The 27,696-nt window shown below is 34.6% G+C and overlaps 1 protein-coding gene across 2 annotated transcripts; it reads right to left on the reverse strand.

Annotated features, from left to right (window-relative positions):
- Positions 1-2,311: 2,311 nt before the first annotated feature.
- Positions 2,312-8,078, reverse strand: LOC107809472 (E3 ubiquitin-protein ligase WAV3). Of its 2 annotated transcripts, none has more exons than XM_016634117.2 (2): positions 7,514-8,078; positions 2,312-4,615 (listed from the first exon to the last, which is right to left on the reverse strand). In XM_016634117.2, exons 1-2 carry the CDS (start codon positions 7,751-7,753, stop codon positions 2,675-2,677), a joined length of 2,181 nt encoding a protein of 726 aa, XP_016489603.2. In that variant the 5' UTR covers positions 7,754-8,078; the 3' UTR covers positions 2,312-2,674. The 2 variants fall into 2 exon arrangements, with proteins under 2 accessions (XP_016489603.2, XP_075093390.1); XM_075237289.1 differs by lacking the exon at positions 7,514-8,078 and adding an exon at positions 6,047-6,532.
- Between the last annotated feature and the right edge of the window lie 19,618 nt (positions 8,079-27,696).

A 27,696-nucleotide genomic window follows, 5' to 3' on the forward strand; every position in this document is an offset into this window, starting at 1 on the left:
ATCACAATTAGCTATATTTGAATCCATAATGGCCTTTCCATTGTTATGTTAGGCCTTATTCTTCAACTTCGGACAGTCTTTCCTCCAGTGCCCCTTTTCTCAACAAAAGGCACATTCATCTTTGCTGGGTCTAGATCTTGACTTGGATCTTCCCTTCCTTGTCCTCGTTTGATTTTGAGGACGACCCCTCACAACCAGTGCTTCTCATTCTCCGCCCTTCTGTTTTTCTCCCTTTCTTTGTTCATAGCTGTACAAAGCCGAACAAACTTCTCTGAGAAAAATTTTGTCATTTCCATGGAGTAGAGTAGTTTCAAGGTGCTCGTACTCATCAAGAAGTGACCCCAACAACATCAAGGCCAAGTCACCATCATCAAAAGTTGCATCCATATTTTGCAAATCTGTGACCAACTTATTGAAACTGGTGATATGTTCATTCATCGTGGTACCAGGAACATAGGTGAAGCGAAACAGTCTCTTCTTTATGTACAATTTATTTTGACTGTTTTTCTTCAAAAATTTATCCTCCAGTGTTTTCCATAAATTTACTTGCAGAAGTTTCCTTTGTGTATGGATATTTCTGCTCTCTAGCAAGGTAGGATCGGATGGTACCTCAAGCAACACGATTGATAATTCTCCAATCTTCTTCTCGAATAACATATGGTCTTTATTCTTCAATGGCAAGATCTAGCCCTTGTTGAAAAAGGACATCTAGAACCTCGCCTTGGCACATCCCAAAATGTCCTGACCCGTCAAAAATTTCTACCGCAAATTTCGCATTTGACACAATTCTTGTCATAAGCAAAGATGTCAATGATGACGTATTGTTGACACTTGAAGTAGATTCTTCTTGTTTATTGTCTTCCATCTTTGACACATATTATTTAATAGCTGACGACACAAATCAAGATTATTTCCTTTCTGGTTTGGAAGATCAGACTAAGCTGCAACTACAGAGCATACTCAGACAGAACCTTGACTCAGTTACCAAGATAAATCTTTTCTGATGTGGAAGATCAGACTATGCTGCAATTAGATAGTACCTTGACTCTGATACCTTACCTCCAAAGGCAAGCAACAAAAAGAGAAGGTAAGTTTTTTTTTTAACCGAGAAATTTAACTAGTGCACAGTTCAATCTCGATGAATAATGGCTCTATCATCCTCTTTTTCTTCGCTTCAATACCAGAATTTTGCCTACAATAGGCTTCGAACTTGTGTTATACGTTCTTTTTATTTTCCTTTGATCCCCTTTATTGGAACCATTGCTCATTTGGTGACTCGAACTCACGATTCTTGGATTGTAAGTGAGGGGTGTTGAGCAACCCCCTCTTGTCTCGTGATATACGTTTGACTCACACACCAAACACTGCACTCTAGCATGGTAATTAATTAGTATATATGAAACTAATACAGCAACAACAACAACAACCCAGTGTAATCCCACAAGTGGGGTCTGGGGAGGGTAATATGTACGCAGACCTTACCTCTACCCCGAGGGGCAGAGAGGCTGTTTCCAGGAGACCCTCGGCTCGAAGAGGCAACAAGAGACACTATATTAGTACTATCAATATACTCATAATAAAACAACATAAAATATCATAAAATCCATAACATAACATAACATAAATACCATAAAAAACAAAGTAACAACAATATAAGAGATATAGGAGATATAGGAAATACGAGAAAGATGTAAGGTATTAATACACAGAAGATAAAGCCCATCATCAGTAGTTGATCAATAGCATTCTAAGACTAATCCCTAACTGGCTAGTCTCACTCTAGTGCGCTGTAAAAAAGACATTACAATTTCCCCTAACCTACAACCTTAATGCTCGATCTCCATAATTCTCTGTTTAGGGTCATGTCCTCAGTAACCCTAAGTCGCGCCATATCCTGTCTGATCACCTCTCCCCAATACTTCTTAGGTCTCCCTCTACCTCTCCTCGTACCCACCACCGCCAGTCGTTCACACCTTCTCACCGGTGCATCAGTGTTCCTCCTCTGAATGTGCCCGAACCATCTGAGTCTTGCTTCCCGCATCTTGTCCTCCATGGGGGCCACACCCACCTTCTCTCGAATATCTTCATTTCTAAATTGTTGTTGTTGTTGTTGTGTATGTACCAAATTTGGCGTTATCATTGTATCGCCAGAACACTGTACGTCTACTATCCTAAGTTTTGTCCTTATTCTGGTTAATATTAACAATCTGTAATTTTGAACTAATATCTAGATGATAATGCAGAATAAAGCAACATTCACTTTGGAATGAAGAAAGTAAAGATGCACTAAATTGAGCTTCTCAAAGGATAGTGAAGAAAAAAAATTCATATGTAATTCAAGAAACACCCCCGTATACCCACAATTACAATGGACTATACCCCAAAATTCACCAAAAGGGTACACAAAATTTCTCCTTATACACCCATAATAGTCAAAGATTTAGTTCTAACCCTCACTCAATTTCTCTTGAAGCCAACTTATAGGCTATTTCTCTTTTGTTTTTCCCACCTTTCTAGCCAAAATCTTCTTTATTAATGTACATTCTACTAGAAATATACCCCTTCCCTTCTGTAGACCGTCGAAACCATTTCCCATTTAGCCCATGCTTTCCCAAAACCCAAAAGATTGAAATAGGAGAAATACAAAACTTGCACGAAGGAAAGGTGTCGAGGATCACCTAGGCTGTGGTCGTGCAGGAAATGATCGCACTGGCCTTAGAGGAGGTCGAGGAGCAGGACTACCGAGGTACATTGTTTGTGATCGGCTAACCATGTCAACCATAGATGGTGTCTGGTAAGCCTGAATCAGGCTTGTACTATCAGTGGAATCACCACGAGCCGTTGCCCTCTGCCATGAATGTGAACTTAGTCCTGACAAAACATAAGCTCTACCAGATGTTTCATAAACACGACGATTTGCCATCCTCTCTTGCATTTCCTTCAGCTCAGCATCCAGTGCAAGACATAGTTTGTCTCTAGCTTGAGCAGACGCAGTTTCTGATAATTGCTTTCGACAATGCTCAAGAACAGATACTGCAGCTGCTAAATCACCATTTTCAGCTGCAGCTCTTGCTTCTGCCATTGCTTCTGCTGATTGAAGCCGATTACGCTGCTTGTCAACTTCCATTGACACAACAAGTTTTCCAATTGTGTCGGGCCTCTCAATTTTGACATCACTAGCATGATTCAAGGTTATTAAATCTTTCGATATAGGGTCTTTATATGTACACTTAACTTTTACAAGGGTCATAAAATCATTGCTTGACCTATCAGCAGGAATATCAATCATGACCAAGAAATCTCTTTCTTCATCTGCATATAAGTCGCCAACTTTAACGGTGCCTCTTCTGTTATCAGATGTTAAACTGGCATTGTAACTTCCAGATTTTATTGTACTGAGACGCAAAACAGGGTGAACGCATTCAACTTCCACATTCAACTCTTGGACCACCACGCTTAGAAGGCCGCCAATGCACTGAGCAAAAGCATCTTGAATAACACTCTCAGCTTCTATGAAGGAAAATGTTCCGCCTGAAGTTTCAGAGATTGAGTGCATTGAGACTGCATCGTGGTCAGCACCAAAACCAAATGCATGCACTGGAATATGGAGGCCTGAAGCTGCATTACGCTGCATGCAAACAGGAAGCAATGACTGATAATTAATCTGTGTAGTAGCTCCACTAGGACTGTTAATAGTATACGTGTCTTGTCCATCAGACAACAATATTATGCTGCTAACTGGATTCTTCCACTTGCGATCTGTCATGATTTTGGCACTCTTCTTTAGGGCCTCGGCAATGTTTGTCCCACCATTGGAACTGAGTGAATTCACAGCTTGTAGCGCTTCCTGCTTACCTGTATCACCCATCCTACAAAGAGGAAAGAGACGACGAGCAGTAGAAGAGAAGGCAATGACAGAAAGCCTGTCAGCAGGGCCAAGGTTTTGAATAACAAATCCCATTGCTCTCTTTAGCAAAGCAAGCTTGGTACCGGCCATGCTGCCACTAACATCAAGAACAGTGACAAGATCAACTGGAGCTCGGGAATTATGACCTGTAACTGGCATCTCACTCTGGTTTACCCCAGACTGTAGGAGGTCAATAGCGTGCGGGGCTTTGAGATGCACCAAAACAGCAAAATTTGTGTGAGAAGCTGATTTTGAAACTGCAGAAATCTCCGGCCATGTTTTCACTTCTATTGCATCCGCGGAATGATGATTAGCCACATCAGTTGATGAGCTTCTCTGGCTGCCGATGGGTTGGTGATCAACTACTTCATCATCATCAAAGACACCTGGTTCCACAACTTGAAAAAGTGTAGAGATGTTGCGATTGGTATCCAATCGAGCAGGTGGGAGCCGCCTTACAACTGTCATCCAGGCATCATCTTGAGGCCAATGTACATGTCCGTTCCGAGACCTTGGGTGTGACATATCAGTAAGAGGACTCTGAAAAGGTATCTCTTTCCATTTTGCTCTGCAAACTGGACAAATTTGGTTCCCATGCTTTACATTTGAAGTGATACAGTTGAAATGGAATGAATGTGAGCATTCTGCTGTAAAAATTGCATGACCTTGGCCTGGTTTCATGGTCATCAAACATATTGCACAAGTACTCTGCAATATAGAAAATAAGTAAAGAATTAAAACCCCTGACTACTCTTTTAAAGAATAATCTAACATGAATATGTCGTAAAAACTTCAAAAAAATGGATGTCTGAAAGCCCTTCCAAAAGCACACATTTGTGCAATTCAATCATTAATCCAATTTCAGCCTACAAAAGAGGAGAGGGCAATGGCTGTAGTACCTAAGTACAAAATATAGCTTTCTGATGGAATCCCAAGTCAGAGATGGATGGGTTCCTTAGACTCTTTATATGTCTTGGGCAATCCTCACCCTTTGACTTAGATTTTGGGGTTGAGTTAGGCCCAATGTCTATTTATCACTTTCACATTCAAGTTTTACAATTCTAAGTTTTAAAGGGCAGCCCGACGCACAAAGCATTTCGCTTTCATGCACAGTCCGAGGAAGGGCAGCACCGCAAGAGGTGTAATGTAGGCAGCCTACCTTGATGCAAGCGCATCAATGGCTGATTCCACGGCTCGAACCTGTGAGCTATAGGTCATATGGAGACAACTTGACGGCTGCTCCAAGGCTCCCCTTCTACAACTTCAAATTTTGTTCATCAAATTTTGTCACTCATTTCTTTATACCATTGGATTAAATTACAAAAAGTCAACATCTTTGGATTTATTTCTGACAAGTAAACTCAATTTATCTGTAATTCCCGGAAGTCCAATATCTTCTAAATTCTAGATCATGTTTTGCACATATAGAGCCCCCAATAACAGTTGGTTCACCCTGAATTGTTGGATAATTGTGATTAGGGGCGGATCTAGCCCTTCAGTAATGGGTTAATCCGAACCCAATATTTTCTATGCATATCATAATATATACATGAAAATTTCACTAAAATTTGAACGAATATTAGATGTCAACACAATTTTAAAACACAATGAGTTTAGTATTAGGACCCTTAAAGGGAGACATCAAATTAAAATCATGAATCCACCTAAGATCACCATCTTTGTTTTAGTACTTATTAAGAGTAGTTTTCAGCTGACCTGCCAGCCACTTCCCACCAGTACAGGTAACAGACAGAAACTCATTTGTTTATAGTAACAACAAAGAACAAATAGTTCTCCACTTAAAAACATAGTAGGCCTATCTACAGAAGGCTACAGTTAAATTTCCACCAAAGAACAAGGATTACTGTCATTGTAAAGTGAGGTCCCAGTGGTCTGCATGTCAACCACATTATCAAGACTGCCGCATAAAAAGATGAAACTGATAATGCCTACGCAATTACTGTCACTATTAATGGCTATAAATAAGAATTATATTACATGTGCAGACTGGTCTACCATTCAATAAAGTCAATGTTTGAGTAGTCAAATATCAAAGCACAGTGGTGGACAATGGACATAATACTAAAGCAAGCAAAAACCAAATCAAACACTTAACTTTTGAAAAAAGTAGGCACAAACCTCTCAAGCCAGCTAAATACAGTGTTAAAATAATCAAGAACCCCACGTATCAAAAGAAGTAGAAATCATTGTTCAGCCATTAAAAAACCCAATCTTTTTTTTTTTCTCTGAAATTACTTTACTTTGTCGTACTTAACAGTGAAAGGGGAGCCTTGGCGTAACTGGTAAGTTGTTGTCATGACCAGGAGGTCACGGGTTCGAGCCGTAAAAATAACCTATTGCAAAAATGCAGGATAAGACTGCGTACAATAGACCTTTAGAACCCGACTCTTCCTCGAACTCCACGTATAACCAGAACTTAGTGTAGCGGGCTATGCTTGTTCTCCTTATAATAGTAGTAAGAAAGCTCTCAATCAAGGGCTGTACAGGTTTTTTCTTGGACTATGGCATGAAAAGGGGTGATAAAAATGGCCAAATGAGTAATGTCATGTGTGTAAAAGACTAAAAATAGTGCAGTTGCTGACCAGACAAAGCACTTTCTCCACCAAGAAGGGTAAGTAGAAAAAGGGACTACTCTTATTACACTGTTGTTTTTCTTTTTACAATGAAACCAGTGGACCACTTTGGGAGTCCTCTCCTTTCACAGATACCTATCTATCTATCTACTTTATCCCCACCCAACATGGAGAATCTGAAAACTACACATTAAAATACAAGGGTATCACCATCTTTCCACAAACACAAGTAGCTATATTTTCTATATAGCAATCAGAACCACTTGAAAGTTGAAAGTTAAGGTAAGGCTACAGGGTCCTCCACATCTATACCCCATGTCATAGAATTAACTTATTGACTTACCATCAATTAATACAAAAGCTAAAGTAAACCAAAACCACTTAATAATAATGTCATTAAAAAACAAATAAGAAACTTAATAGTTGAAAATTAGCTTGGAGAAAGAAAAAGATGGCATCTTCTCTTTGGTTTCAATTCACACTTGGTCATTGTTGTCAACTTTTAATACTCAAAAATATCATCTAAATACCTTTACACTCAAACATCAAGAAAAATATCATCAAACATCAAGAAAATAACTTAATAGATAGTTTCTCAAGAAAAACATTTTCAGCATAAAACATTTTTTCTCCCTATCAAAAACATTCAATTTTCACTTTTTTATTAAGATGGTGTTTGGACTAACTTGCGCACACTTGAATTATTTTATCTGAGTGCCTATTATCTCCTGCCAGCACAACACAGGTATCGACTAACTCTGACAACCAAGAATTACCTAGTGACACACATTCAATTTTGATTCTTGACAATCTAGTAATGGAGACTATTGTTAGATGAACAAGATACTAGCTTCAGAACCCACCTACCCCCCACCCCCACCCCCAAAAAAAAATTAAGTGAAGACATCAAATATAAACAAGAAATTATCTACCATGTGTAATTATCTTAACAAAGATTAATCCAAATAAACCAAACGAAAAAAAAAACATAAAGATTGAAACTTTTTTTTACCTTGGAAGATTTGGAGCTATGTTTAGGCAAGCGAAGACCAGAGGAAGAGGGAGTTGGGGTAGTGGGCATATCAACATGGCAATCAGAATTCCTATTTGGGGTCGTCGGAGACAACGAAACAGCATCGGAAAATCTCCCTCCGGACAGCGCCACCGCCGGCGAGTCTTCAAGTGTCTTTGGTACATAAAGACACATATTCAAACCCAATGCTAGCTTTGCTTTTCTCCATTTACTCCCCATTTTTTTTTTCCACTTCTTCTACGTAAAAAGAACACAAGAATTGCAGCAACTAGCTCGTTGTACACATATTACAAAAAAAGATTCAATATTTATTGAATTTAAATGAAGTAAATGAGAGCAGCATTCTTTGTAAAGAAGAGGGGAGCAGATCTCTAAGGTTGGCTTTGTTTAATTGTTTATCTTTGAACTACACGGTACCCAATAGCTTTTACATTTCGGACAAAACAGTTTTTATATGCAACTAATGTTACGTATACGCATTACTATGGACCATTACCCCCCACCCCCTCCTCACCTCTTTGATTTTTTTGCACATTCATTCCCTATGCAATTTTCTATTTTGGCGTTTTTTCTAAGGATTTTAATTTTTATAAAATTATATAATAAGTGATCTCTATCTCACACTAAGTAGAGATAAAGTTGCCTGCATCTACCTTTCACAAATACAACTTATGAAATCACATTGGGTATGTGATTGTTGTTGTACATAATCATATTACATTATCTATTATAACATAAAATATTTTATATTTTCAAAATTACAAATATCATTCTTTAAGGAGATTTCACTATATATATTCTTTTGGTGATATGATAATATTAAAAAATTATATTAACGTTGTATATGATAAAATCTCACCACTCAAGAATTATCTTTTCTATCATGTTGCTAAAAGAATCAATTACATGTAATTTTTTATTTGCAATATGTATAAGTTGGTAATATGTAGAAAAATGTTATTATCCTATTACAATTGCTTAAACTTCTGGAATAGTGTAAAAAGAATTGGACTATTACTATACAACTTAAATTATTAAATTTTTAAGACTTTTATCATATTAGGTTGCTTACAAGTTAACTTTATGATAAATATGAATTGATAAAGTCATCATATGCAACTTAAATCCTTTTTTTGAGTACGTAGAATATATTGGAATTTCACCAAGATGATGCGTTATTTCTATGCTCTCATGAATTTTAACTTTCTATCGTAATGAATTATTTTTTGGAGGACAAAAGAAAGGGTAAAATTGGAAATTAGGGAGGAGGAGACCTTGGGATTGGTGGTTGTAGGAGTGGGTCAAAGTTTTGTTTTGACCTTTGCCTTTGTTGGGAAGTTTTTGGACTTTGTAATATACTCATGGGTTTTTCAAACTCCACTACTTCATGTCCTCTCCTAAATTTTGTATTTGCTCTTAGTCTTAGGTTATAATTATTTTTTTATTTTTCACTCGGTACTTTATATTTGTTTTTATGCTCGATTAATTCGTATTTTTATCGCGTTAAGAATGGAGTGTTTCCTATCAGATTTTTTTATCATTTTCAAGTTTCAACTCGAGATCTCTAATTAAAGATGAAAAAGACGTACGAAGATATAATTTCTAAACGGGCATGGATTTCATTTCATTTGAAGAAGATGGAGTCAAAGTTGGTATTTAATGCTTGGCTACATTTCAAAATCAAAAGTGCATTTTCAGTTGCAAATCATAGTCTACGGGAAAACTAGTAATAATGGCAATAGGCAAAAATAATAAAGTGAGATGCAATAGTCCACTTTTTTTCTTTATTTTGGCAAATCACATAACTCACTTCTTATATTGTTGAGAATTGTCAAATTTTGAGTAAGCAAAATACGGCTTATCATAATTTAAGTAAATGAAAATGACAGTTTATTTGGCAGTTTAATGTTGATTTTGACTAGTAATAGAAAGAGACAATATCGTGTAATGACAAGAAGAGGTTTCTTTTTAGATTTCAAAATGTAGACGAATTCTTATTTGAGAAATTACGTACCAATTGATACAATTTCTTTAATTGGCTTAAGAAATGTTCAATATTTTCAAATCTTAGCAATTCGAAGAAAGAGAGAATTAAAAAGGGAACCAAAAACAATAGACTGGTAGCTTTGGTTTCACCTTCAATATTTGGTGCACCAAAAATGTCAATTAATGACACAAATTTACCAAGAAGTAGAAAAAGAGATAAAGTTTATGTTGGTTGGGACTTTAATAGATGCAAAAACGGAGATTGAACAACCTCCAACTCAACTTATAATGAGGAAAATCTATTTTGAAGCAATAGATATTGGTATTACTCAAGCCATATTAATAATTGGTAAAAATTTACCCGCGCTGGTGTTTACACCAAACCAATAGATATATAACATGTGTCTTGCATATGGACTTCAATCATTTAACCATGGTAAATTACATGTATTCTCATCTAATTAAATTAATTAACCATAGTGAGTTAATATAGTTTGGTGTAAACACCCGGTGTGGGTAAGTATTTACCTAAAAAAGGTGAACGACATATATTAGTTGGTTCATAAAGCTTTCCAAACTTAGTTATTATAATATAATGTGATTTTTTTTTTCTTAGGTGATTAAGATCATGATGTCCCCTCTATCAGTGGCCGATATAGTCTTAGAGCTACGAATTCAACTGAACCCAATATTTTTTTTACAAGGAATATAAATATACATGTAAAAACATTAATTTTCTTTTAAAAAAGGTATTAAATTTTAAACCAAATTAAAATTCTGAATCTGTGTTTGCCCTCTATGTATAATGGCTAAATGCAATATAAGCAATAAGATGCATTTCATCCATACATTGTATCGAAATCACTGTTACTCATGCTTTCAAAGGCTAAACTTATCTTTATAAGTAGTAGATAATATCATAGACTGATGACCAATTTGGATTTTTTTTGAACCATTGACTTCTATTATGTTGCGTTTAGTGCGAAAACGATAAGAGATAAAATCCTAATTTTTCTTTTTGTCCCTTCTTATTTATTACTCAAATCAAAAACAAATAAGCTGGTCAAACTGCTTATAAGCACTTTTTTATTTATCTATGCGTTTGATAAATACTCAAAATATTTATAAGTCAAGTTGTTTATAAGCTAAAATCAGTCATAAATCATAAGTTGGTGATCCCCAACTTATGGTTTTAGCTTTTAATCACTTTTCATTTGACCAACACTTTTACCGGCTTATCCTTAATAATATTTTCTAATTCACAAACTACTCCCAAAATAAATTTTCTGACTTTCTCTTCATTTCATATCCGTTGTTAATTCTTTTCTTTACAAAGAATTGCTTTTATCTTATAATCTCTTGGAAACAAAATCAAGGGTATTTTAGTTATTTTAACAAAAGAATAGCTTATCAATATTTTTTTTTGAAACATATTAACTACTTATTATTAATTTTACCACTTCTATCCAAACATGTAAATGCTTATTTTAAAAATCAGTTCAGCACTTAATCAGCTATTTAGATCAACTAATCCAAATGGGCTCAAACTCCTATTCCATCGAACCAGACGTAGAAACAACCGTACAAGCTAAAGTTTGGGTAGCTTAATTCGCTAATTTTCTAACTAATGAAACGGACATTAATCGAAAATCTTTCATTAGTGTTTTACAATCATATACAAGTGAATCAAAATCATATCAAAACTAGCATCTATGTTACATTTAATTTAATTTCATTCTCATTCGTTTTTTGCCTAAGTTTGATTTGTGAGACACGAGTGATTACGAAACATCTGATTCTTTCCGTTTTTGTTAAATTGTTACGTGCTATTATCTCAAAATTTCATGATGATTTGAACTGTTAAATATATAGGTGCTACTTTAGCTGAACAAATAAATTTACTAACGACACAAGCAACAGGCAGAGAAAGGCAATATAATTGCTGTAAAAAACAAAACCAAACCTGTCACTGTAGCTACTGCGGCTATTACCCCAAAGAAGGAATAGCAAACGGGCCCCAGGAAGGGGCGGATATGAACAAGTCGAAAATGGATAAATTATTCGACCTGACCCATATTTTATACGGACTTAAACCAAATTAACCGGCGGATAATATGAATATCTATATTTTCCATGACTTCTTGACTATGATTACTTTTGGAAGAATTCATAATCTCCTAAACTTGAAGAACCCTTAAATCCATTAGTTATCCACTAGTTATCCATTTTCTAAGTGAATAATGTAGTTCTCATTTATATTTTTGACCTATTTTTAAAAAAATTCATTATCCAACCCATTTTTAATAAATAATATGGATGAATAACTATTTTCTTTTAACTATTTTATCGTTTTGAAGTATTGGCACTTTCAATGATGTAAACTCCAAACTACTACTATTATTCAAGTAGCAAATTATTTAAGGTAAATAGGAAAGGTTAAATAAATAAAGAGCTATGTCCACCATTAATTTTGTCCTTATATCCTATTCTTTTCCCTTTATCATCTTATCTAAGGTCAATTTGAAGTTTATGTTGAAAATGACTTAAGAGTTAAGACATTATTATTGGTCTGAGAGATAAATGGTGTCCTTTTCAGTTATGTAATTTCAATTCTATAATAAGAGGAAGGCATAGTTACTTCCACTGTCTTAAGGGTAAGGCAACAAAAACATCATTGAAAATGTTTGTTTGGCAGTAGCAGTGGCTAGTAATGATTTAGAAGCATTGAGAAAATTGACTAATTTATTTAGTTAAACGGATTATCTTAAAGTCACTTTCAGAAATACCTCAGCCAATTAATCTTTCTCTGGATAATACTATGTACTAAGCAATATGCCAATATATACTATCTAGTTTGACCTCTAATTGCTAATTAAAAAGCTTTCTTATTGTGCATGATAGCTGGTCATACATCATTTGATGGAAATTATTTTTATATATGGAATACAATTCACTTTTATTTTCATCCCCTCAATTTTATGTGTGTCGAGACTAGGAGTAGGCGAGATCTATACATGCGCGCGCATATATATATATATGGGAATAAATCTACAGCGTTGATTAAATATATATCTTTCAATATTTTCACAATTTAAGCTAATGTTTGAACATAAATTTGGGTGAAATTTACAAAATTAATTTTTGAAGTAGTGTTGTAAAATAATTTTAAGAAGTTAAAGTTATGTTTGGACATACATTTTATTTGAAAAAAAATAAAATTTTATGGGTGGAAGAAAAAGTTTCACGCAAAAATTGTCCCAAATCAATTTTTGGAAACTTGAAAACAATTAAAAAAAAATTCAAAATTGATGAAATTCCTTGAACAAACAGTGTTTTCAATTTGTTTAAAAAAAATAAGAGCCAAAATTTATACGCAGTTTGCTTACTATTACAATGTAACTTTTATTAGTAAAGCACTATTCAAATTGTGACTCAAAAAGGGACAAAGAATAGTTGTGTTTGGTTAAGCTTATAATCCGGTTAAACTGGCTTATAAACATTTTTTGGCTTATTTATGCGTTTGATAAAATTGAAAGTGTTTATAAGTTAAGTGCTTATAAGCCAAAAATAAGCCAAAAGCCATAAGTTGTCTACCCCAACTTATCAGATGTCAGCTTATAAGCACTTTAAGTTTGACCAAAATATTTACTATTCTATCCCTAAAATACTTCTTTTTAAAATAAAACTCTTTGTATACCCAGTTTTTCAGCTGTATATTATTAATTTCAGCACGTTTATCCAAACACGTAACTGCTTATTTTTTTTAATCAATTTCAACATTTAAAAATATTTTTTAGCATTTAGTGCTTATCAGCTACCCTAAATCAGTTAAGTCAAACAGGCTCTAAGACTTGTAGCCGCAATCTACTAGCTAGTCTTTGGTAATAAATCAAAACCATTAACTCAGAAATGGAATATGGAGGCAAAAACTTTGATGCAATAAATAAAAGGAACAACACAAATGCTTAAAGCAAGAGGCTTGTGAGAGGCATTGAATGCAAAAAATTTCTTGTTTTTATTGTAGGGGTCACACCAATAGTAGAGATGTCAATTCTCATAAGTGAGGACACAGGTTTTCTGCTTTTATTTCATGACCAAGTTGTATCTAAACAACGTATGATCATAAATTATTTTGATTATGACTTGTAGGGTACTATATCTAAGGGACAATTATTTTTTTCATTAAAACCCATGGTTTACTATGCCAAACGGGTCTTTATTTTATAGGACCCCCTAATTCTATAGTAGCTAGCTAGTATAGTTTTTTTTTTCCAACCAGTGTTTGATATCCGCTTTGGGGCAGAGGTGGACTCAGGATTTGAAGATGGCAGAGGCACATAGGTGGACTGCTTAACTAGCGCCCCCATCTGACTTTTGATCTTAAGGATTCCGGGTAAAATATATTACTGTTTTCAATATATATACACAAATATATCTAGATTTTTTGCCGAGATTAAAGGGATTCAGTGACTCCTCTAGTCCAAAAATAGATCAGTCACTGCTTTGGAGTGCCGGTAATTTAGATTCTCGCCGCGTAAGGTGTATTAACGACGGGAAAGCACTCCTTACCATATGTATTCAATCCCCAAAAATCGAACCCGATGCTTTTAATTAAAGATGGAGGAATTTTATCTATATCATCATAACTCTTAATTATTTAGTGGCTAGCATCTCATACAGTCAACCCTCTCTATAATAACATTCCTATATAATAACAGTTCAGTATAAAAGTTAATTTTTTCCAGAATCAATTTTCATGTTATGCTATAATATATGTTCTCTATAACAACACTTCGTTATAAGATTCAAAAATATTCTGAACAAACGAATTTATTCTAGAAAGGTTTGATTGTATTAACATTTTTATTTATTGCTTGTTGCCCATGGTATTATGTACCGTATACTGTTCAGAAAAAAACTGAAGATTTTATTTTTCAGGTTATTCAACTAGACTTGATTATGTAGAAACACTTGTTGTAGATCAATTTAATCTGACAGTGAAAAACTAAATATATATAGAGAGATTGTTTGTCGACAAAAGCAAGAAAACTATGCTTTAATGTTTGACTTTGTCCCATAAAGTTTTGCAGAAAAGGGGAGTCTTTCATCCCAATTTCGCCTATGAACAAAGTCCTTTATTATTAGTTTATAAGTCTCTCGACTTAAGTATTCATGTAATTGGTAGCACTTGTGGTCTCTAATTAAAGACATTTTGTACAAAGAGCAATTACATTGTCTTTGGTCCCAAAAATATCGCCAGGTTTTCAGCCCAAGTATAGTGTATATGTAGATCTTACGCGTTTCCGGTGACTAACTGGTAAAGATAGAAAGACTGTTTCCGATAGATCATCGGCTCAAAAAAAAGTTTTAAAAAAAATTTAGCAAAACAACAACAACAATAACAGCAACAAAATAAAATAACTGAAGCGATTGAAACAAGAGGCAGTAATAGAGATAAAAGAATAGAAAAATACAAGAATAGTACTAGTACTACTTGTAAGGAAAGGAGAAACTCTCAACTACCTACTAAACTTCTACCCTAATTTTCGACTTTCACACCCTCCTATAAAGGGTGATGTCTTCATTAAGCTAAAGCAACGCTGCGTCATGTCTTATCAAATCACCTTTCTCCTGTACTTCTTGGCATGGACGAAGCCATATGGTCATAAGGGTGGTCAATTGACCACTCCTCATCTGTATATATAAATAAAATCTTACGTTTTAAAGGTATATAAACATATTCAACATACTTTGTGATTTAATACCCAAAAAGATCGAAACTCGATGAAATACCGACAAAATGAAACCAAAATATATCAAGTTAGGTAGGGGCTCAACTGGCACAAATATACACCAAACTATTCAAAACTGAACTTAAAAATGACAGCTTTTTGTATAGGCCTACAATTTGAGCGACGTGCCTTAACTTAGTCTAGGGATAGTATTCTAGATGTCGAGAAGTGGACAGGAAAATATTGAACTTTTCTAAGTTTTCAAATTCCAATGCAACCAATACCTAAGTTATAATGGTAGGAAAGAAACTGAGACTTTAATTTCCAACCAAAATATTCAACTATGAATCTATGAGGAAGAGGAAAGATTATAATACTACAGGCTGTCATCCATTGCATTGAACGAAGTGGCCAAAATTATTGGTGAAAATGCTGAATCCTGGCGTTAGATATAAAGTGGTTCCACTCCCATTATATTATAGAATAAATGGACAATATTCAGTTTTTCAACTAAATTTAATTTGTTGAATTGCAGTTTTCCCTGATTTTATTCTAAGGTTGAGATTATGTGTTATTGATAAATGTTGATGGTCGGAATGAATTTGAGCCACATAAAAAATCAGTCTACTCTTGTCGATCCTTTTCAACGAAATTTTTTATGTTAAATTTTATGTAGCACTAATCAAGTTAACAAGAGTTGTGGAAGAGCAATAAAAAATTATTTATTATTAACTAGAAATCTCGGGGGTTAGAGCTTTGATCGTGAAGGTAGCTTTGTTAGGAAGTGTTTTAATCTTAAATGTGGAACTTTTTGGGGAAAATTTGAATATCGGGATCCAATAAGGACATTGGACACTAGATGGGAAACATGTAAAAAAAAAGGACAATAAAAAAAAGATATTTTAATTCTTTCTTCTTCTTTTTTCCTTAATGTTTGGTGGCTTTTTATCAAACCCACCACTTTGATGATGAAGGCAATGCAAAGGTGGTCGGTTTGATTTCTAAATTCTTGCAAATTCAGAGGATGATCCGGGATTATGAGTTTTTACAGCAATTTTAAAATAATATACGATAGTAATTTAATAAATTCCTTAATATATATAACCACCTATTGAATCTCGGATAAACCAAACATCATAGAAAATTAGGAAATATCATAATTCTATTTATAATCTCACAAATATATAATCGAGGAGAAATAACATTGTATAGTTGCTCTTAAAAAATAGAAATTTTTACATTCCTATGCTTTATAGGAAACTATATTATTCTCAATGTTTAAGGTTTGATATAATTACATTTAGTATACCTAATTACCAATTCTATACCATAAGGTTTTTTAACTGTACATTAATTGTACCTTATATCACTCCTACATTTATGGTACCGTATATTCCTCCAAATCCCCCTACGTTTCTCTCTCCCAACCCTTCTCTCTCCCAACCCCACACCCTCACACACGTATCACCACACACCCAGAAACCAGAAATACCAAAAAAAAACAATTGAAACCCTCTGTTAAATCCAGAAAAACAATTGAAACCCTCTACCATTAACGTCCAAAATCAAGGTTTTTTCTTCTACAACCAGTCAAAATTGAAGTCAAATCTTCAAAGTTTCATACACAGCAATAACTTTTGATAGTTATGATTTCGGGTTCTTTCAGTAATATAAGAGGAAAGGAAAAGAGAGCAGCAATTCCACCATTGACAACCATTAAAAAGCTTTGAATTCAAATTTGGATTTTCAAAAATCATTATTTGTTTGGATTGGGTGTTGTTGTAAATAATTGGGAATATGGTTTGGAGTTTATATCTCAATTTTGAGGGGTTTTGATGAAGATTAGACTTGGTTTTGGCTGAATTTCATATTGAAATTCGAAGAAGAAGAAGAAGAAGAAGAAGAAGAAGAAGAAGAAGAAGAAGTATATTGCAGAAATTGTAGAAAATTTGTAGATAAATTGAAGAAAAATTGTAGACTGTTGTTTATTTATTTTTCTTGAAGAAAAATTGCAGAAATATTTTTTTGGATTCCATATTTAGCATAGCAGTTTCGTAAGGAATAACAAGAGCATATAGGAGAATCACAAAATTGTAGCATAATCGGGATTTTCGACATAATTGCATTTTTTGCAGAAGATTTGTAGAAGTTTTAGTCGTTTTTTATTTATGAAAACAAAAAACAAAGCATCTACAATCAGAATACAAATAATCTACAATTTATCAATAAAATATCTACAAACTGGGTACATTGAATTTTAATATCCCAATTCCCATTCAATTGTAGCATAATTGAGATTTTCGACATAATTGCGTTTTTTGCAGAAGATTTGTAGAAGTTTTAGTCGTTTTTGATTTGTGAAAACAGAAAACAAAGCATCTACAATCAGAATACAAATAATCTACAATTTATCTACAAAATATCTACAAACTGGGTACATTGAATTTTAATATCCCAATTCCCATTCAATTGTAGCTTAATTGGTATTTTCGACATAATTGCGTTTTTTCAGAAGATATGTAGAAGTTTTAGTCATCTTTTTATTTGTGAAAACAGAAAATAAAGCATTTACAATCAGAATACAAATAATCTACAATTTATCTACAAAATATCTACAAACTGGGTACATATTTGGACTCGAAATGCTTCCCCTGAAATGTATGTTTCACATTTTTGATACATTTTTTTGTCCAAAATAGTACTAAATCATCCACTTAAATGCAATTTTTATACGATAGTGTTCAACTTTCATACAATAGGTAAATGAATAAAAGAAAAATAAATAAACAACTGTCTACAATTTCTGCAATATACGTCTTCTTCTTCTTCTTCTTCTTCTTCTTCTTCTTCTTCTTCTTCTTCTTCTTCGAGTTTCAATCTGAAATTCAGTCAAAATCAAGTCTAATCTTCACTAAAATTCCTCAAAATTGAGATATAAACTCCAAACCATATTCCCAATTAATTTTCAACAACACCCAATCCAAACAAATAATGATTTTTTAAAACTCAAATTTGAATTCAAAGCTTCAAAGCTTTTTAATGGCTGTCAATGATGGAATTACTGCTCTCTTTTCCTTTGCTTCGTATTTTCGCCATAATTGCTTTTGTTGCAGAAGAATTGTAGAAGATTTTGTCGATTTTGATTTGTGAAATCAGAGAAAATGTTGAAACAGAGTTTAGCGCAAAAAAACAGAGTACGAAAATTTTGTAAAGAAGTCGACGATAGTGATTACTATGCGTGATCTGCGTTGGAAGATCTGGAAAATATTTAATTCTCCCTTTTTAGCGCACCTAAATAAGGAATCCTACAGCTATAATGATTTCTTATTTAATGGATTGTATATATTATGTAGAAATACTATTAGCATGAAGGGTAATATGCAAACTATGAACATATTTGGTAATATAGTTTCATATATAGTATAGGAACGAAAATTTCCCTAAAAATATCTACGAATTATACATACTTTTTCCACTAACGAATGTAAATAGTTGTGACACGGGCCAAAAGTGAAAAGCCCACAAATATACCCATCATAATTCGGTGGTTATTCTAGCATGTATTGTCGGGTAATTAAATAGCACGTGCTAGCCAGTTTTGGACTGGTAATTGAAAAATAGCCAGCGTTAGCAAAGTTATTAAAAAATAGCCACTATTTTGCTGCAACACGAAAACTTCCAGCATAATATACTGCAGGTTGGTGCACCTGTGTATGAACTTACAACATATTATGCTGGAAGTTTACATGTAAAACTCCAATATATTATGTTGGAATATTTTTAGGATTTTGAACAGTATTTTCGTTCAAATTTAACTTTACATAAAAATTGGTTAAATTTCGATTACTTTTAAAACTGTAGCTATTTTTCAATTATCACTAGTTAATCTGGTTATTTTTGAATTTCACCCTATGTCCGACAACTTAACAAGTCTTATGAGATAAGCATAATATTCTTATTGTAGAATTGTAAACGTTAAAGAATTAAGACGACGTATACTTGGGGAGTTTCCAAGTATATCGTAATCGGGAAACTTTAATAAATTTATATTTATTCAACAAGTGGAATAGTCGTACAAAATTTAGTGGACTTGGTTGAAAACTTGGAATTCTTCTAATTACACATTTTTCTCTTATTGGATCATGTTGTATTCTCCAGCCAATTCAAACTAGCATATTTTTTAAATGATGATTTATACTATTAGACTAGAGTAGTTATTATGGAAAGAGGTGACGAACACATTATACGCAATCCGCAGGAAAAATAAGATTGAATATTCAGATTCTTTTGTCTGGTATAAAAAATGACATGGGTTCTAAGTTTAAATCTTGCTGCCATTCATTTACTGAACGTTTTCACATGTTTCACAAAAAAAGATTTAACGCTTATGTGGGGACTTATTGTTAATAATTCATACAGTCAAACTTTTTTATAACATTTAATATTTTTTGTGATTTAGAGTCAATGATTGTAATATACCTATAATAACATTTAACGTTTTGATATTATTTGTCTGTTATAAACAAAAATTATCCAATTTTTGTTTCCTTTTTAATATTACATATAAAAGATAAGAAAATTATTCAAATTTAAAATCTAAAAAAATATGCATAATGAAAGCCATTACATTATTAATAAATCCATTGAAAACTTTGTTCAGTGAAAAGATGTGTATCTTCAAATAATAAACATTATGCACGATAGAAACTTTTGTGCAATGAAATGAAAATATGGAAGCATATCTTTTAATGGAATGTAACATAATATTCTTTATCATACATGGTGTATTAAAGTTTTAAAATATTTGGTTAATATCTTTAGATTTATTACTGGCAATCTTAGAGATAGCGTACTACTATAAAGATTGATGTTACTGTTATAGGTAAAAAGCTGTTATGAAGAGGTAAAATATTACATATTCCGAAAAAATAACTTTTATAGTAAATGGATATTATATTAAAATGTTGTGATAGAAATGTCTTTGCTTCTATTGTCTGTTTACCTTGTGGTTGCTATTATTTCTCTATCGTTTTTTTTTTAAAAAATAATGTTCTTGAGCCGAGGGTATTTAAAAAATAGCCTCTCTACCTTCATAGGTAGATATCCGTTTTAAGAAAAACTTGACTTTTATAGTAAATAAATATTACATATCAAAATGTTATTATAGAAATGTCATGACGGTAATAAATAAATGAAAGTGCTCCCTCTTCAACCTTTAAATGAATGACATAAAATTCAAAGTTACTAGTACCTAAGGAGATAGCACATTTCTTCTTACATAAATAAAGAACATACCTAGAGCTAACTAATAGTTTATTTGGCCAAACTTTTTTTTTAGGCAAAAACACTTTTTTTTTTTGCAGAATAGTCTGACAGACACTTTTACTTATTCGGGTTTGACATGCCGGTCCCCCTACTCCGCATAGTTTCAACCAGGCACTTAAACTTGTTTAAAACATTAATTTTAAACACCTTTGACCATTGATCAAGCTTATGTGGCCTTTGTTTTGTTGAGTCAAACAAAATAAGTGATTGCACGCTCCTAAAAGCGAGTAACTATACAAAATTTGATTAGAAAATAATAAAAGAGAAAAATGAAAAAAAGAAAAATAACGCTAGCCATTATCTCGCCCCTCTCTATCCCATCCGCTTTTTACCCCCAAATCCCTAAAAACCACCCTCTAAGATTAAATTTTGTTTCAGCCAGAGTTTTCCAAACACCATTACATTATTTCTTCTCCAATTTTAGCAATCAACTGGAGCTATGATAAAAAAAATTAGTATTATAACACATGGAAAGACCAAATTGATAGAGCTTAATAGAGCAGCTAGTCAAGGAACAAAGTTGTTTAATTTTTGTTTTTCTCAAAATAACGGAAGAAGCCGATGAAGACGTCGGAGAATTAAATGACGGTGAAGCTTTAAAATAGCGCTCCAAGCCAAAATTGGGTCATCATCGACTGCTGACGATGACGACGAACCTGTATTTTGTTAGTTTTATAATTTTCCCGGCTATAGCTGGAGGGGTCAATAAGGATTTTGAGGTAGGAAATACTGAGTGAAACATTCTTCTCTTTCTTTTTCAATTTTTTGGTGTAGCTTCTTGGGTGTTTGGCTTGAAAGAAAATTTAAGGATAAATTTTGTTTCATTCATTGTCTGGGTTTTGAAAGGGTGACATAAATGTGAAGAGAAAAGGAGAGATAATGGTGATTTTGGAGTGGTTGTCGGCGATGGTGGCGGCAGGAATACCATGGCTGGTTGAATAGATTGTAGTAATGGAAAAAAATTTGGATAAATAAAATGAAATAGGTTTGATTGAAGGGTAGCGGTGGTGGGTGAAAGAGGCAGAGATAGAATGGTAGAGAGAGCTGGAAGGTTTGGGTTTTTTTGGAGAAGAAATGGATGGGTTTGATATTTTTATTAAAAAGTATTTTTTGTAAAAATAAATAATGACGTGATATTAATTTATCTGAGGTGGATATGATTTGTTCTTTATATCAGCGCGAGTGAACAACACACATATAAGAGATATTTAAAATTAATGTCTTAAACAAGTTTAAGTGCCTGGTTGAAACTATGTGGAGTAAGGGGACCAGGATGTCAAAGGCTAATAAGTAAAGGTGTCTGTCAGGCTATTCTGCCTTTGTTTTTTTGTCAAAAGTGTTTTTTTCTAAAATTAAGGTGTTTGACCAAGCTTTTGAAAAGAAAAAAAAAGTGTTTTTGAGGAGAAGCAGAAGCAGTTTTAGAGTTACAGAAAAAAGTAGTTTCTCTCCAAAAGCACTTTTCTGAAAAGCACTTTTGAAAAAATTATACTTAAAAGCAGTTTTTTAAAGTTTGACCAAACAATAATTGCTACTCAGAAGTGTTTTTCAAATTAATTAACCAAACACAAACTGCTTCTTACTGAAAGTACTTTTGAGAAAAACACTTTTAAGAAAAAATACTTTTCAAAATAAGTTAGTTTTTACATCTTGACCACACAGGCTATAAAAGTCATACGTCAAATTTCGATATGGTGTCATGTTCCAAGCATAACAGTTTTGTCTAATTAAAACTCTATATTTAATTGGGGGCAAATTCTAATTTGGATTCTTTAATGGTATCTTGAAATCTATGTTTTCATACGTAGATAACTTTGGTCAAATCGCGTACAAAGGCACTTTACATACTGAATGCTGATATAATGTAAGCACAAAGTACAAATTCAAATCATTCCGCTTCAAGCAGTTGACCTTATTTATATTTTAAACTAGTGAATTTATGGTGCAATTTAGAAAAGACCTCTTTAGAAAATGATCTACTTTTAATATTCAGATATTAAAAATAATAAAAATAGGTTATATATACATAGTTGTTTATGTTCCTATTCTTTTGCATCATGTCGGGTTTCGCTAAAAAATTCTTTTTATTTTTTTCGCAAAAACTATTCATAATTTATTCTTTTAGTTGCTTGACACGGGCATATGGTTTCTCATTTTGATGTGATATAAATTTTTTTTTGAAGTAAATAGGTATTTCTCTTCTGTTCATGTAATATAGAAATCTTATTTATGACATACATGTAGAAGTCCAGGAAGAGGGAAACTACTACCATTGCATGTCTATCGTGTCGCTGCTGCTGCAATCACTTGAAATCGCGGCTCTTTTTTTGTTCGTTTGAGATGTCTCCTCATTTACATTTGAGATATCCAAGATGAATATAATAAAACACACTGGAGGGGAGAAACTTGGATGAAAAGGGTGCTCTATTAAAATGAAACAGTGTTACTTTTCCGTCTTTGATGTTTCAACTGCCTGAGGAATATAAGGCAAATAATTAGTAAGTAAAGAACCAAAATATACGACTATTTTAAATTGAAGGGATTACTCACAATTTTAGTTTTTAGAGACGAGGACCACATTAATAATCTTACTAAATGGTATTTTAGTTTAAAATAGAAAAGATAAAAAAAAAAGTCAAAGATAAATAATTTCTATAAATTGATAAAATCACAAATCAAATGAAAATTTATGATTCCAACACGAACACCATTAAAAGAAAGAAAGAAATTAACATTATATATAGTTATATAAAATGAAAAAGAAAATGCCAAATAAGATTTTGAAAAACTCACCTCAATTATTCTGTTAATACATATTTGTCCAATCCTTTCTCGATCGCCTATGATGAACCAATCGGTTTATAGATGCTTGCTTCTGCAGAGTGTTTTTCATGAGATTATCTTCCTCAAAGAAAAGTATACAGAAAGTGAAATAAAATGTTTCATGACATGGATTTCCATCATTTGCATTATATTTTTTAAGTTGCTAAAGCGAATAAATATATATGTTGGAGTGCTACTATAGTTGTCAAAAAGAAATAGCTTAGCCTAATTTATATTAAATGTATTAATAACATTAGTTACAGGGGAATTGACCAAATATTTAGAGGCAATTACTTGTTTACTACTTTAATTGCCATCATTAGAAAAGGAAATAACTGTTGTAACCCTTCATAGAAGGCGTCTTTCAAACTCCAACAGTAATTAATCGTTGCAACCGTTCCTCTCATTTTGGAAAAACATAACTTTTGATAATACAAATCGGAATTAAAAAAGAAGGGAAAATGGCAAAAAAACAGGAAAAAAGATAAATAGCAATCCTCACCTATGAAAGATGTCACATCACTCTTCTATGTCCCTCCTTTATATTAATATCTAGATTTCCTAATGGGTAGAGTGTTTGATCAAAAAATATAGAACTTGGTTCAAATAATTAAATTTATACAAATGAGGTTTAATCTTAGCTAACAATAATATCCCTAAGATGGAGTTCTTAAAAATGCAACAGATATTATGTAGATATATTCGGATAACGGCGGCAGTATGCAATAAATATTTCAAAGAACAAAAGCAATAGCATAGCATTTAATATTATCAATGAAAAACAATAAATGACATTTAAGTAAATAGAATGAATGAGTCACCCAAAAAAGGACGGAATCAATGAATGTTCTTTCTGACAATGATAAGTGATGGACAATCCTTCGAATATTTGAGTTATTCTCGGATATAGTGTAAAAGTATAGACAAGAATCTCAGTAAAAAAGTGATATTTGTATATTAGCAATGAGATTTGATTCTCTTTCTCAAGTCAAAGTGTATTTCTACAGATGAATATCACATATCCCATATCACTATGATTCTTTCTATTTATAGGGAATATGTTCTTAGAAACCCTAATAGTACAAATACAGAGAATATCCGCTAGATATTCTCCTTTAAGTCCTATCTTAACATTAGTTGTTATAACTTTGTCAAAAGTGCTCGACCTCGGCCTCGATGACGTCTCTCCGACTTCAGTCTCGCTGACTATTCGACCACGGCCTTCGCTGATAACCGGATTACTTCGACATGTGGTCCCCCACGGATGCTTTACTGATATTATTTCGACAATGTATATTTTGGCCCATACGGTTAGTCCCTCTGCTTATCGAGGCCGTTCCCGCTGACGAGGTCGATGAGCAGACAATGTCGTTCGTGATACGATTCTATGGAGTTAGCTGAGGTCGTGGTCGTGGAGATAAGGCAATGTGGCCTTCTGAGGTCCGCATATTTTGAATTTCTTGAATTACCCGGGAAGTTTGTTGGATCCATCTCGTCCAAGAGAGAAAGGTGACGTCATGACATCATGCGTCATAATGACGTCGTTTCCCGACGCATTGTATTGATTCATGTGTGACCCCCGATTGGCTCTATCATTTCATTTCCCGTTCTAATCATGACCCGTTGTTTCGATCTTGGTGTCTCTCGAACCTTATAAATAGGAGAAGGCTTGTTGATTTTGGAACTTTTTCAAAACTTTTCTTCTCTTTTAGCACTAGCTTCCCCTTCATCTTCTTTGCAGAACCCCCCCTGCTCTCCGTTTCTTCGATTCACTTTGCTCATCATTCTCTCTGGCTTGTTATTCTCCTTTACTATATTGAATCATGTCTAATGTACCTTCTGAATCCGATGACGGGAGTCGTGTTGCCCTCTTGGCAATGGTGTTCCCTTCTCGTGAGGAGTGTATTTCTACTATCATTGAGGATGAAACTTTCATTTCAGTGGAGGAAATAGTCCCTCGCAACCCTGATTTCAAATCCGATTTTACCAAAGCCCCTGAGGCCGTACCTAGTGATTTTCGATCAGTGATGACGGTAAAAGAATTAGTAGAGCTAAAGACCAAATTCGACTTTGCTGATCATGTCGAGTTAATTCCCGTTGGTAGAGACGCGGAACAGGCCCACCGTCTAGGGTATTGTGCCTTCTGCGCCTATGGTTTCCAAGTTGGTTATTCCCTTCCTCTTCCACCGTTGGTCGAGGAGTTCTGTCGTTACTACGACGTTTCCCCTGGTTATCTCGCGCATGTACATTTATAAACTTATAAATATGTTCACCAAGTTTGCCGAGCTGGCCAAGTTCGAGTTGACGCATCGGCACTTGATACACCCCTAGTTTTTACAAGGGAACAATGTTGAATCTTCGCCACCGAGGGGCAAATGCTTGGTGGTGAAGATGGATGACAAAGCTAGCCGCCAATTCTGGTTCAACTTTTTTTTTCCAGGACCATGGATGTGGTGTTCAGTGTTGACGGTTTTCTTGAGGCTTAGAACTATACTCGTAAGTACATGACTTCTCTACTTGTAGGTACCTCATTCTTCCCTATGTTTGGACATAGAATTTGACCTCTTGTCTTGTTCCTGTGTAGCCAAGACCTCGCCTCCTCCTTTGATTACTCATATTTCTGATTGGGTCGAGCGGCTTCTCTCTCACAACGTAGGGATTCGTGAATGGCCAAGTTTTTTCAAGAAATTCGGGCCTACTCTCCCTTCGACCGGTAATTTCATTTTTAACATCAGCGTCTTGCTTTCTTTGCTCATTTTCCTTTGCTGATTTTCCTTCTGTTTTTTCTTCAGCTTCGACCAAGAGGTCTACGATGAAGTCGAGAGCCCCCGCTCCCTCGTTCCGGAAGAAGAAAACTACTACGTCCTTGGTTTCTATCTTTGCTTCGACTGTGGCTAATTCCGCCTTTGTTCCAGTTCCTCTTATTGTTGCGTCCAAATTTATCCCTACTTCGGCCGTGGAGACTTCGGCTTCTCCCTTATATTTTCTCATCGATGAGAAAGATGAACATTTGCCCGGTGACGGGGATTTGATGCCTTGTAAGAGGAGGGTCATGGACGTTGGGGGAGGGAGGCCGACGAGCGTCGATGTGGGAGATCATGACCTTGTCCTTCCGGAGATGACTACAATGCATATCGGGGAGAGCCCAAAGATAAGTCTCGAGACCCCGCATTTGGAGGATATGAATATGCATCCAGGGGGGATGTGGTCGAAGACGTGGTGAGAAATGATGGCCATGTCCTTCGGAGACGCGAAGGGGCCTCGTCTTCCGGGGTTGCAGCTGACGTGCCTTCTTTGACTGGTGATAGGGGGAAGGTTGTCGCTGAGGAGGATATTGGATCCGATTCCGATATAGACATGGACGAGTTGAGGATGATCGACGAGGATCTTATTCAACTTGAGGTGAGGTTGGAAGGGGGATTAAGGACTATTATGATCTCGATGGATCGTAATCTTCTTGTGGACACCGAAAAGATTATCCCCTCCCTCATCCCTCTTTGTTCTGAGATTGAGGGTACGACCCTCAAGATTATAGATAACCGCGCCCTGTCAAATAACACTGCTGGTCTCTCCCTTCAGGTAAGCACATTTGTTGTTGGTTATTTTCCTTAGGTTTTGTTCTTACATAAATTCTAACTTTCTTCGTTAGTTTTATAGACGGTCGTCTTGGAGATTGAAAGTGCCCATCGGGAGCAGAGACGTAAAGATATCTATGTGAAGTTGAAGGATAAGTACTTCAGATGCCTTAAGAAGTACCGATAGCTTCGGTGTTGGCTTCGTGAAGGGGCGATGTGCGCCAACTGAGTGAAGACTTGAAGACAAGAGATGAGGAGCTGGTGCGGGTAGTGTGGAAGTGTAATGTCCTGGAGGGGATGTTGAGGAGCAAAGAAGAAGAGCTTGAGCTTAGCAGGGGGTCAAAGCCCAGTGCAGCGACCTCCAAGATTAGGCAGTGTCATTGCGAGGCCAACTTGAGGAATGTCAATTTAGGGCAGATGCTCTTAGTGGCGAAGTCACTGAGAAACAATAGGCTTTAAGGAAGGCAGAGTTTGTGCAGTCAGAGGCTTTAAGGAAGGTGGAGTCTCTTGAGGTGGTGATTCAGACTCTCTATTCCGAGCAATAAAATGATTTAACGACAGCAATGCTCAAAGAAGAACGCCTCGATGAAAGAAGTAGGGAGTTGGAGAAAGAGACTTCTAGTCTTTACGATCGAGTTGCTGCTCTGGAGGCCGAGAAGGCCCAATTATTGGCACAACTGTCCTCTTCCCGCACTTCGGATTTTCCTAATGTTCCTCGGGAGTT

This window comes from Nicotiana tabacum, chromosome 18 (genome assembly GCF_000715075.1).
Source record: "Nicotiana tabacum cultivar K326 chromosome 18, ASM71507v2, whole genome shotgun sequence".
NCBI classification, from domain to species: Eukaryota; Viridiplantae; Streptophyta; class Magnoliopsida; order Solanales; family Solanaceae; genus Nicotiana; species Nicotiana tabacum.

Bases quoted from the DNA above. Each gene is read 5' to 3' on its own strand.
- LOC107809472 (XM_016634117.2), bottom strand. From the start codon at position 7,753: ATGGGGAGTAAATGGAGAAAAGCAAAGCTAGCATTGGGTTTGAATATG. The intron at 4,616-7,513 runs GTAAAAAAAAGT...TCTATATTGCAG, and splicing joins ATAGCTCCAAATCTTCCAAG to AGTACTTGTGCAATATGTTT.